The sequence below is a fragment of the Rhinichthys klamathensis genome, unplaced genomic scaffold (assembly GCF_029890125.1).
Source record: "Rhinichthys klamathensis goyatoka isolate OS25496 unplaced genomic scaffold, OSU_Roscu_1.1 h1tg000095l_1, whole genome shotgun sequence".
In the NCBI taxonomy this organism is placed as follows: domain Eukaryota; kingdom Metazoa; phylum Chordata; class Actinopteri; order Cypriniformes; family Leuciscidae; genus Rhinichthys; species Rhinichthys klamathensis.
In genome coordinates, this window is record NW_026606634.1 from 443,800 (window position 1) to 456,985 (window position 13,186).

Sequence of the window (13,186 nt, forward strand, 5' to 3'; positions counted from 1 at the left end):
CATGATGTTCTCTGTGGTTTTAAGAGGAAAGTGTATCATGAATTTATGCTTTAGTGTTTAGAGGTTTTTCCTCCTGGCTAAAAACATCAAAATGAGAATCTGAAAGCGCTCCTTGCCATCAGAACAACATCCTTTTGTAACAAACATGGTCCTCAGATCAGGTGCTTTTGCTCTCAGGTCTTTCACTCTTTCACTCAAACAAGCAGCACAAAAAAGAAACTTCAAAATGAAACTGGTACGGATTTCCCATAGGAGGAATAGCTTCACTAAATTATTTATTTTACAGTTTGATCAATATCATTCATTTCCTTACATCCAAAATATCTATTGAGTTCTCCAAAGTAATACATGACTTGTATTAAACTGATCCAACTGGCATTTTAAACCGAGAAGAGACTGCATTTTGAATGAAACTTTATTCTGTATGGTTTTGATCCATTGTTTATTGCTGTTTAAATGGTTCTTCGATAAAGGTCGATAAAATCTTTCACCTTTATAATTTGCCTGTTGGAAAAGTTGTTTCAGGAAACAGAACGTGGAAACAATATGTAACACAATGTAAATAAAAAGTAATACAAGTTTAATTGAAGTTGCAGAGAGTACTGTTTTATGAAACTATCAAAACAAATCAGGTTTAAAATAATTATTAGAATAATATATTATCTAAAAAAAAAAAAAAAGAGAGATATTGGCAGTCTAAACTGTTTCATTTGGTCTAAGGCTGGTACAGAGCATTCAGTGTGATATGTACTTATGGCATATATGAATAATACAATTCCACACTGGCAAAACCTTGGAATGTCATCTCCAAACTACGAGCATATGAGGAAACACCACATCTCGTCTATGCAAATCTACAAATCTTCCAGGTCATTTTAATGGAATGCTTACTATTAGCACAACAGTCTTCCAGTGGAATGCAAAGGTTGCAGTGGATAAACTTCAGATTAAAATAAACCAGAATGATTTGAGAAAAGGTACAACTGATCATGGATTATAAAACAGAACAATTTCCGAACAGCTGGGAAATAGTTCTCAGAAGAAGCTGACCCAACACTCAGTCCAGTGGTGCTGAAGTACTGGTTCAGAGGCGTAAGGGCGGCACTGGCATGGTGACATCACGGAAGAACCGATGAACAAGGGCGTTCTTCGCTGAGATCCTCTTGTTAGGATCATAGATCATCATTTGCTGTAAAAAAAAGAAAATAAAAAGATTTTAAAAACGGGAAATATTCCAATCAAATTGACATTGCTTTCAGGTTAAAGTTGTGGACTATGGGTAGAGGTGTAAAAGGCTATCGCGATTCCGATTCTTCTTACGATTTCTATTACAGGAAGCTAAAAATATTTAGTCAAACATTTATATCAAACATGGTTATTCTGTCTTTTGCAGCCGTGCTCAAAAATCAGCAGCCTCAAAAACACTAACATTTTAACAAAAATACCACAGCAAGAACAACTGGACTAAATAATATACATTTCAAACATTATTAAAGTAATAAAATAAGAACAAATTATCAAATTAGCAATAGCACAGATAAATACAACTGAACAGTTCAGGTACTGGAATTGTAATCAAATATAAAACACTGCATCGTTTTTTTGACGCATTTGTTTCTTGAACAGATCCAAATAAAATGCGATGTCAATACCTTAAAAAATAAAGCTGGGATATTTGAATTCATTTATTGTCCATTTTGGTCATTTATTTTAAAAAGATGGGGGGGGGGGGGGGGGGGGGGAAGAAGCAGCTATTTTATGCACTTTATAAAACAAATCCATTCAAGTCCATCAAAGTTTGAGTGAGTGCCACACAATAAAGAATCAGCAACAGACTGATCTGAAATAAACTGTTCTTTTATCTTCTCTATACAACACCAGGGTTCTGCATGAGAACAGTAGATTAGGGCTGGGACACATGGCAACAACAAACAAAAAAACTCATATCAGTCCATATTGATTATTATCATGATAAATGTCAAGTTTTGTGACATAGGTTGAGTGTCAAGATGGCAGCTGGCAAATGTGGGGTGCTTGTGGTGCTTTTAGCATACATATTTATTATAAATTTTTTAGAAAACGGCCTAAAACCTGTTTTGAGGGGCATTTACATAGTTGTTATGCTCACTCAAACAAACTTTTATTTAAAAAACAATTTGGTTATGGGAAGAAAATCTTTATGGACACATTTCTCTATCCATGCTTGTATCCAGCCAAGCGCAATGATAAAAGAGATAAAGGTGGCGTCAAAAGGCAAGTGAATGGCGACCAATTTATAATTTGTATCTGCCTATTATTATCTGGAGATATACATCAATGCCCGGGCCTGATGCGGAAATTCGGATCTACGAAAACAATGTCAAGTAGGCCCTCTACATGTGCAATGGCTTGCTCTAGACATCCAAACGCCGGGGACAAACTCCTATCCATGAGTGTCGCTGAAAGGAGTGGAAGCGTGCGCGGAAGCGCCGGGAGAAGTGGCGGATATCTGGAACTGGGAGACACGATATCGAATGTGGATTCTTTCTTGTCGACGAGAGGATTACACCTGCTTCATCTCAACGTCAGAAGCCTTCTCCCGAAAATCACAGAGATCCGACACCTCAGTAAAAGCAGAAAGGTGGGAATTTTTTGTTTCACCGAGACATGGCTGGATGACTCCATTACGGACGCTGAAATTGAACTGGAGAACTATTTCGTAATTAGGAGAGATCGAAACCGCAAAGGTGGAGGGGTGTGTATATATGTAAGAGCGGACATTGGTTTTAATCATAGAATGGATTTAAATAGTGAGCAGGTTGAAGCAGTCTGGTTAGATATTTTGCTACCGAAGAGTAAGCCCATACTAATTTGCGCATGTTATAGACCGCCTGATCAAACACAGTTTTATGAACTTTTAGAGGATGTTTGTTCAAATTGCATGGACTTGGTTAAATCAGAAGTTATCATGTTGGGGGATTTCAACACTGATTTTCAGAAAAGTGATGTTTCTGGGTATAAAGCATTGATGCATTTCTGTCGCTCCTATAGTTTACATCAGCTGATTGATGAACCTACACGTGTGTGCTCTACCACCCAAACCACGATTGACCTTGTCCTAGTGTCAGATAAATCTAGGATAACTGAAAGTGGGGTTATAAAATATGGGTTGAGTAGGGCTGGGTACCGAGTTCGGTACTTTTTAGGTACCGACCGAATTGCCTCGATACTACCGAGTATCGAAACATGTCTTGTTTTTCGGTACCAAATTTCGGTACCTAAGTGGTTAATCTCGTCAACGTCAGTGAAACAATAAGCATTCAGTATGATTGGCTGTGGCGGAAAAACACTAGTTTACGAGGCTGCCCAGAGACGCGGCTCGTCGCACGTGAGGCTGTAGTGTGTGTGTGTGTGTGTTAGAAGCGCACAGAATACACTTGAGAGTAATGGTGTGTTCACACCGAACGCGAATAGAGCGTCAAATACGCGTATAGCGTATAGTTAAAATTTTTCAACTTGCGCGGAAGACGTTCACGGCAAACGCATCATTCGCGACGCCCGGCGCGAATGATGCATCTATTCACGTCTTTGCATTGACTTTGTATGTAATCTACTCGCACAAATAATTAAATTCGCTTTCGGTGTGAACAAACCATTAGTAAACACTTGTTCATTAATAAATAATTAAAATATCTCCTTGCTATTGTTTCCACATCCATAATCATTAGGCTACTTTTGCCAGTGCTTTGCGGCAAGCTTCACGTGCTGAGCGCGAGGCATATACAGTATCCCGCCCCCCAGTAGCCTATATTTAATTTAATTCACATTTATTTGTATAGCATTTTTCACAATAGATATCGTTTCAAAGCAGCTTTACAGAAAATGCATGTGTCTAAATTACAATTTAGAGTGATCTGTTATCAGAGGTGACAGTGTAATGCATTTCAATTAATTTTCATTCAGTTTCATTGTTAAACAATGCATTAAGGCAGAAACAATGAGCTCATTGAAGTAAAGAATACATGTTGTTAAATGATGAAATTTTAGCATTGGTGCTTTTTTACAAATTCAAAATATGAGTGTAAAAAAGTAAACAAACTGAAAAAGAAAAAAAATTAGGTAATGTTATATTGTTAAAACTGGTTACATAAAATTGGTATCGAAAAAAGTATCGTTCAGGAACCGGTATCGAAGTCAAGGTATCGGTATTGGTATCGGTATCGAACATTTTGTTACGATACCCAGCCCTAGGGTTGAGTGACCATTCTATTATCTTCTGTACTAGAAAGATCAAGCAAGCAGTGCTTAACTGTCATACGTCTATTAAGATCCGGTCACTGAAAAAGTATAGCAAAGAAGCGCTGAATGGCTGCTTAATTAAAATGAATTGGTCTAAGGTTTTGCTATGTAGTGATGTGGACAAAGCATGGTGCTTATTTAAAAGTATGTTTTTAGAAGCTATAGATAAAATAGCCCCATATAAGGAAATCAGAATAAAGCAGAGAACAGAACCCTGGGTAAATGATGACATCCTTGAGGCAATTAGGCTAAGAAACAGGAAGCATGGGAAATTCAGAGAAAAAAAGGATGAGCAGAGTTGGGCTGATTATAAAAAGGCAAGAAATGAAGTTAACAAATTAGTTGTCAATACTAAAAAGGCATATTTCAATGAAAAAATTGCTGAATATAGAAATGACTCAGGAAAGCTATGGAAATCCCTTAAACACCTTGGCTACAGTAAAAGGCTAAAAACAAAAAATACTAATATTACTCTGGATCTTGGCAACAATATTACATCAGAGAAGGAGATAGTGGCAGATAGCTTTAATAAGTATTTCTCATCAGTTGCCAGGAAGCTTGTGGAAAAGTTACCTGACCAGACTGGTCAATATGGGGAAAGTCATGTGCTTGATGACAAGAGGCTTGATGGCTCTAAAGCCACAGGATTAGATTCTATTCCATCTAGATTCGTGAGGGATGCCGCTGAGATCATTACTCCGAGCATTACTCATATTATAAACAGGTCGATAGAACAAGGATACTTTCCCAATGACCTTAAGAGTGCCAGAGTGATTCCAATATATAAGAAAGGGAGTAAACTAGACCCTGGTAATTATAGACCTGTTTCAATTCTTGGTTGTCTGTCAAAGATAATTGAAAGGATCATTTTTGAACAGATTGATAATTACTTAAAATCACAAAACCTACTTTATGAGTTCCAGTCTGGTTTTCGTAAATCTCATTCTACGGATTCCTGTTTACTGTTTTTAACTGACTATATAAAAAAGGAGGTAGATAATGGAAACTTCTGTGGCATGGTTATGTTAGACTTACAAAAAGCCTTTGATACAGTCGACCATTGTGTTTTAATGTATAAATTGAAAGCCATGGGTTTTAGCGAATTAGCACAAAAATGGGTGGGCTCCTATCTGGAAAATAGAACGCAAGTAGTGGACATTGGGGGGAAAATGTCTCAACCAAAAGGCATGGGCTGTGGGGTACCTCAAGGAAGCGTTTTGGGTCCACTTTTCTTTTTACTATATATAAATGATCTAAAGTCTGCTTGTTCATGCAGTCTTTTTTTATATGCAGATGATTCTGCGCTGATTGTTTCTCACAAGGATAAGAATATGATTGAAAGCATACTTAGCGCAGCGTGTGGCGCATGGTACAATGGTCTTACAGGGAACCTGAAACATAGGCTTCAGACGTCTCAAAATAAATTAATAAGGCTAATTTTAGACCTCCCCATAAGAACTCATGTGGAATCTTCCCACTTTGAAAGGGTGGGATGGTTGAAAGTCGAGGATCGAGTGTCTCAGATGCAGCTGGGTATGGTACATAAAATTGTTTATGGAGATGTTCCCAAATATTTTAGAAATTATTTTAATAGAGTAAACGAAGTTCACAGGTACTCCACTAGGGGTAGCTCAACCGATTTTGTACCCCCCAGATTTAACACTAATCTGGGCAAACAGTCTTTTCTTTATGCTGGAACTACCCTTTGGAATCAGTTACCTGGTACACTTAAGACAGTAAAAAGTATAGGAAGTTTTAAACGAGGTTTGAAAGCATGGTTTAGGTGCCAATTGTAGTTATTATAATACTATAGTCTATATTTATTATTATTTTTTCAGTATAATATGTATGAATTTGTTTAATGTATGATGAATGATTGATGTGTGATTTGCTGCCACTTGTACTTTTCCGCTGCCTTTTATAAGGGACCACAATGGAAATAAGTCTTCGGGCTTTATTGTGTTGTCCCTGACTACTTATGTATTTTATTTTAATGTATGACCCAGTTTCATACTGTTTTCATATTTTTATATTTAAGTGGTCAAAAAAAAAAAAAAGTTGAGTAAAAGTTGTAGAAGCCAGACAGTTAATTGTGGTTTTATCATCAGAACATGACAAACACTTACCGAACAGATTAACATTTCACAAATTAATCTTACATTTTGTCTCTTAGAAATGCACAATTGACAGTAGCTGGGATGTAGTTGGGATGCAGATGTAAATTCATCTTACAAAAACAGTAAATCTGTAAATTGTAACAACCTCATTTTATAGAGTAAAATGTGGTCTTCCATAGTATTTGGATCATGTAAATATGGCCGAACGCTGTTTCACTGCATTGGAATTTTAGATGACTTAAAAGTTTTGTTTTTACCAATTCATAAAATTATCTCCTTTTTATATGTTGTTAAATGTGGTTTGTGACTGAGAAATGACTATTGAGGTTATTAGGGTTAGGGCTAACGTGAGTGACGTGACTACGCAGAACACTTCTGCATGTTCACCGGGATATCACTGAAAAACTGAATATACAGGTCTTCATCAGCATTACTCCAAGCGGCTAAGCTACATTTGAGCATCATAAGGTAAGATGCAGGTTTTTGTGCTGCCGCCTTGGAGTGAAATATAGTGTTTTTAACATTTCTTTAATCATGAGTACTGTGTGTTCTCACATAACTCTTAAGGCTCGTACACACCGGGACGAATATCGGCGCGCGTTATTCGCCAGCATTGTTCACCACGGTTTTTGTGTTCACACCCAAGCGATTTTCGCTGACGATGAGCCGAGTGAACATGCAAATTCATTCCCTGACATTAGATGGCGCCCATTTGCTCTGCAATACCACTCCATGACAGTTCTCTTTTATCAAGATTTTTAAAGTCGCTGTCGCGTTTGTAATATATTTATGTTCCAGCGGCTCTACATTCATCTGGCCTCGCATCTTCCTCGTCTCATTTCTTCCCGGCAGTGTAGACGCTACTTGTCGTATATCTTCTTCGCCGTTACGTATGTGTGCTCGGCAAGACCGTTTTGTGTCTGAGCGCCCCCAAGTTGTGTTTAACCTTAACTTCAGAAGCTCCAGACACGTGAGCAAAAGCGCCAATCTCATTGGTCGGATAGTTTTTGACGCGGCGCGTCAAACTAAAAAAACGAACCCGAGGCGTTTTTTTTTTTTAAATGACGCTTTTACGCGTGCCGTTTTTCGCGTCGGTGTGCACACTCACATTGGCGCCCTTTGTTTAGTCACGAGGCGTTAAACGTCGGCGAATATCGCGCGCGTTGTGAACGGGCCTTTATACTGTGCTGTAGTGCAGCTTGGTTGCTTTCTGTCAAAATACAAGATGCTCTAAAGTTCAGAATAAAGTAGTTTCACAAACCCCGGTCAGGCTGTGGTACTAGATAAGCTTAGCTGCCCTCTTACCCCTAGAAGGTCTCGGCCGTCTTCATCCAGAGGAGGCACCACTTTAGACAGGTCCTGTCGGGCCCACTTGGGAAAGGAGGGTTTGTAGTCTGGCATTGAAGTGACTCCAGGCCATATAGACTCATCCGGAGTGCCCAGAGTTCGAAATATTCGGAAGAGCTGGTCTATTTCAGAATCTCCAGGGAACAATGCCCTCCGAGTAATCTGGTATGAAAAGCCAGAAAGTAAATAAACATCTTAAGCCATCAATAATAGCAAGCTGATAAGATGTGTACATAAAAAAAAAATATACCATTTCAGCAAAGATGCAGCCCAAACTCCAGATGTCGACAGCTGTAGAATAATATTTACATCCCAGGAGAATCTCTGGAGCTCTGTACCACAAAGTTACAACCTATGAAAAAGAATCAAATTAAGGCAGTTACAGATTGAGATGGCAATTTCAAAACACTGCTTCATGAAGCTTCGAAACCTTTATGAATCTTTTGTTTGCGAATCAATGGTTCGGAGCGTGTATCAAATTGCCCGAGTCATGTGATTTCAGTAAACAAGGCTTCATTACATCATCCCATGAATCATGAGGAGTCACTGAGAACCAATGAACAAGTGCCTGTGGGTTTTACCTGATCTCTGATCAGTTTTATACATCTGTAGACGTTTTAATTAGACATTAGTATAATTAAAATGAATGGTAGTTAATAGTCTCTTATTGGCCTGTTTAACTGAGCCATTCATAGAACAAACCCTGACAATTGATAAAAGAACATATAGACACTTGATAATCTTATTAGATAATTAGATAATTGCATTTGAAAGATTTTGTGAAAGTTGTTCTCTTACGAGAGGTTCTCTCGTATTGCGTAAGCTAGCTTACGCTGCGGGAAAGATTCATCTTTGCTGAGATATTGAAGCCAAAAAATTATTTCATAATTTTGTATCCATACACAACGCAGTTCCTCTGCGGCAGACCTAGAGCGGGCTAGCTAGCAGCTCATTGGTTCGCTCAGAGAGAACTGCTTAAGCCTATGGGAGAGCGGGGCTGAACCCGCTTCCAATGAGAGGCGCCCGCGCGCTCATTGCGTCATGACCCGCCAGAATGGGCGTGGCCATGGTGTATATAAGGCGCTCTCCCAGGCTTATATGTTGATTCATTTCATCTTCAGCAAGCTGCACGCTTCTGCTGTTCCTGAGAAAAGCCATCGCCGTCGAAGAAGGCATCCTCTAGCGAGCTCAAGGACCCTGAAGAAGCCGGCCGTCTTCGCCACCTTCAGCCGCCCAGCAAGCTAGGCCATCCGACGATTGTATCCTTTCTCTATTTCTAAAAGAGCCGAGCGTCTTTTTAAAGATGTCTCGTTTTTCCTGCGGCTCTTGCCGCGCTCGTCTCGAGGACGGAGACCGCCATGTCATCTGCGCTCTCTGCTTGGGACTCGAGCATGCAGAACTCGCCCTCGCTGATGGAGGATGCGACCTCTGTGAAAGCCTGCCGTTATCGTCCCTGCGGGCACGACTTCTGGCAGTGAAAACCGCTCCCGCGCCGCCTATTCTCTCGCCGCGTAAAAAGAAACGCCGCTCTCAAAGGCCGCCGGAGCCCCCAGCGGAAACATGCGGGCCGCCGCCGCCGCCTCCCGCTTCCCGCTCTCCCTCCCCGCCCCTGCCGGACATTCAGTTGCCGCCGAGTGGCCGCTCTGTTGTTTCCGATGACGCCGCGGAGGAGAAGGACTCCTGTTCACTGCTCGCTTCTGACAGTGAAGACTGGTCATCTCTCGGATCCGCGAGAGAGTCGACGGGGACCCGCGCCGGGATAGAAGAGGAGCTGATGCGCCTCCTCTCACAGGCCGTCGAACGCCTCGGTCTCGAGTGGTCTCCTCCACCCGAGCAGGCCCCGAACCGAATGGACGGTAGCTTTTTTCATCGGCGCTCGACCCCCGCGTGCACCCGGGCCGCTCCATTCCTGCCTGAACTTCACGCAGAGCTGACAAAATCCTGGAATGCACCGCTCTCGGCTAGAAATCGCTCCGATGTATCCGCCTCGCTGCGCTCGGTGGACGGAGCCGCCGAGAAAGGCTATGCAGCCATGCCGCCCGTCGAGGACTTGGTCGCCACACACCTCTGCCCGCCCTCCGCTAGATGGCGTTCTTCACCCACGCTTCCTTCGAAGGCTTGCAGAGCGACCTCGAGCTTTCATGCTCGCGCTTACGCCGCCGCCGGTCAGGCCGCCGCTGCGCTTCACTCTATGTCTGTCCTCCAAGTGTTACAGAGCGATATTCTCCGTGAATGGGCCGAAGGCGGTAGAAAACCCCCCCCCGCCGTCACGGATTTGAGAAGTGCTACGGATCTCGCCCTTCGCGCCACTAAAGCCGCCGCACAAGCTCTGGGGAAATGCATGGCCAGCCTTTGTGTTGCTGAGAGACACTTATGGCTCACGCTCGCCGACATGGGAGATTCTGAGCGCGCCGCGTTTCTCAACGCGCCCCTCTCCCCGACGGGCCTGTTTGGATCTGCCGTCACGGGAATTGTCGATCGCTTTTCTGAAGTACAGAAAGCTTCTCAGGCGATGAACTTGTTTCTACCCCGCCGCGCTAGCTCTTCAGCGGGCCGCTCTCACGAGCCCTCCGCCAGAGCCCCATCACAGCGCCCCCCTCCGCAGACTCAAACAACTCAGCGCAGTCAGAGCGGCCGCCCTCGCCCTCGCTCTCGCTCTGACAGCCGCCGCAGACCGCCGCCCCCCCGTGGCCCGCGACCCAAGATCACGCTGAAGCCTGATCATCAGAAGTCTGCCTAACAATGTCAAGAAAACGACGGTGCTCTCCCGCCGCGGCCGGACCGCCGTCAAAGCTTCGCCCTCTGCCAGTCCCCGTTATTTCGCCGACTGCTGTAGTGTTGACCGCCACAAACAAGCCGGTGTCCCAGCCCGCTTGCGAGCGACAAAAAGCCGTTTTTACGGCTACCCAGAGAAATCTCAAAAAGAGAAATTTTGCCAGTTGTGTAGAAAATGTGCCCACAATCATGTGTTCACCCATACACACAAGCATAACATATCCCGTGTCTCTATCAGAGCCCCATCACATGAAACGGGCACAGCCCGCTCTAATATCAGAGAACATAAACACGCCCACGAGCTCGTGCACGTGTCCCCTCTCTGCTCGCTCTGTGTCACGGCCCATAGACTCCTCTCTGAGTGCAAATCCCGTTGCCACACACATTCAAAGCGCGCCCACACACTGTGTCCAGCCCGCTATGTGCAGCAATCAGGGCAATACAGCCATTCGGCCACTAGCCGCATGCTCCAAAGCGTGGGAAGCCATTCCAGGCATTTCCCCGTGGGTGTTAAGCATTATAAAGAACGGCTACCTGCTACAGTTTCGCCGCCGCCCGCCTCGTGCGCGCGCGCAGCTCGAATCTTCTGTCAGCCCGCTGGCCGCCGGCACGCTCCGCTCAGAAATTGCGACGCTGTTGCAAAAGGGCGCGATAGAGAGAGTCCCGCCATCTATGACCGAGTCGGGGTTTTACGGCCGTTATTTTCTGGTTCCCAAGAAAGACGGCGGCCTCAGACCGATCTTAGATCTCAGGTCTTTGAACAAAGCGCTCATGAAGAGACCGTTCAAGATGCTCACTACCAGGAAACTCCTCGCGCAGGTGCGCCAAGGGGACTGGTTCATATCTCTAGACCTGAAAGACGCCTATTTTCAGATCCAGATAAATCCCCGTCACAGGCCATTCTTACGTTTCGCCTTCGAGGGTCTTGTTTATCAATACGCCGTTCTCCCGTTCGGCTTATCTCTGGCGCCCCGTACATTCACGAAGTGCATGGATACGGCGCTCGCCCCCCTGCGAAGCCAGGGGCTGCGCATTCTGAATTATCTGGACGACTGGCTGATTTTGGCCCAATCACAGACGGAGCTTCTGTCGCACCGCGCAGTTCTCCTCGACCATTTGGAAACGCTGGGCCTCTCTGTCAACTGGACAAAGAGCTCCCTTCATCCCAGTCAATCGATTTCCTTCCTAGGAATAGATTTGGACTCGGTCACGATGACGGCTCGCCTGTCTACACAGCGCGCGCGCAGTGTTCAGCGTCTAGCCGCCTCGTTCCAGATGGGCACCCGCAGGCCTCTGAAAACTTTTCAGAGGATGCTGGGTTACATGGCCTCAGCCTCCGCTGTACTTCAGCTGGGCCTTCTGCACATGCGCCCGCTTCAGTTCTGGTTGAACAGCCGTGTACCCCACCGCGCGTGGAACACGGGTCGCCAGCTGATCAGGGTTACGCAAACGTGTCTCACGGCGCTGCAGCCATGGACAGTAGCAGAATGGTTTCGTCTAGGCGTCACGATGGGGACCTTTTCCTGCCGAAAAGTCATCTCGACAGATGCATCCAACACGGGTTGGGGTGCAGTCTGCGAGGGCTCACCGGCCTTCGGCCACTGGTCGATTCAGGAAAGCCCATTACATATAAACTGTCTGGAAATGCTGGCGGTCGAGAACGCGCTCTCGCACTTTCTCCCGCGCATCCAGGGACACCACGTCCTGATCCGTTCGGACAATATGGCCGTGGTCTCCTATCTCAACCGTCAGGGCGGTGTCAGATCCAGAAATCTCTGTCGACTGACGCACCGCATTCTAGTTTGGTCTCAGAGCCGCCTGCTCTCGCTCAGAGCGACGCACGTGCCGGGCCATCTGAACGACGGTCCAGACATACTGTCCAGGAACCTCATCTCCACAGGAGAATGGTCCCTGAACTCACAGACGGTCCAGTTACTGTGGCGACTATTCGGCAGAGCAGAAGTAGACCTCTTCGCGTCAGAAGAGAACGCTCACTGCCCAATATATTTCTCGAAGAGCGAGGACGCGCTAGCCCAGGAATGGCCTCGCCGCCCGCTCTATGCATTCCCTCCGATCGCTCTGTTACCACAGGTAATTCAGAGGATCAGGGACACACGCCACTCGGTGCTCCTCATAGCCCCGCGTTGGGAGAGTCAGAATTGGGTTCCGGAGCTCACGCAGCTGTCACAGACAGCCCCGTGGCCCATCCCAGTCAGAGCAGATCTCCTCTCTCAAGCTCGCGGCACGATCTGGCACCCCCATCCACAGCGCTGGGCGCTGCATGCATGGGTGATCAACGACTATTCGTTGATTTGCCAGAGGGAGTAAGAAACACTGTCATACAGGCTAGAGCACCTTCCACGAGAAGGCTCTATGCGTCTAAATGGTCTGTGTTCTCAAAATGGTGCACCGACAAACAGCTGGACCCACGGTCGTGCGAGGTGCCGTCTTTGCTTGTTTTCCTTCAAGAGATGCTGGACAAGGGCAGGTCCCCCTCCACTCTCAAGGTTTATGTGGCAGCCGTCGCGGCGTTCGCGGAACCCCGACGCGCTCAGTCATTGGGCAAAGACGAGTTAGTCATCCGCTTCCTCAGGGGAGCTAAGAGGATGAACCCTCCGCGGCCCCCGTCGGTTCCGGTTTGGGATCTTTCTATAGTCCTTGAAGCTATG

The 13,186-nt window shown here is 45.1% G+C and overlaps 1 protein-coding gene across 1 annotated transcript in view; it reads right to left on the bottom strand.

Annotated features, from left to right (window-relative positions):
• Positions 1-559: 559 nt before the first annotated feature.
• cdk2 (cyclin dependent kinase 2) overlaps positions 560-13,186 on the bottom strand; it is a 29,014-nt gene continuing 16,387 nt past the window's right edge. The window contains exons 5-7 of the mRNA XM_056252451.1: positions 7,993-8,094; positions 7,701-7,904; positions 560-1,189 (exon numbers count right to left, since the gene is read on the bottom strand). Of these exons, the coding sequence (XP_056108426.1) occupies positions 1,085-1,189; positions 7,701-7,904; positions 7,993-8,094 (411 nt within the window). The 3' untranslated portion in view covers positions 560-1,084. The remainder of the gene's footprint in view (positions 1,190-7,700; positions 7,905-7,992; positions 8,095-13,186) is intronic.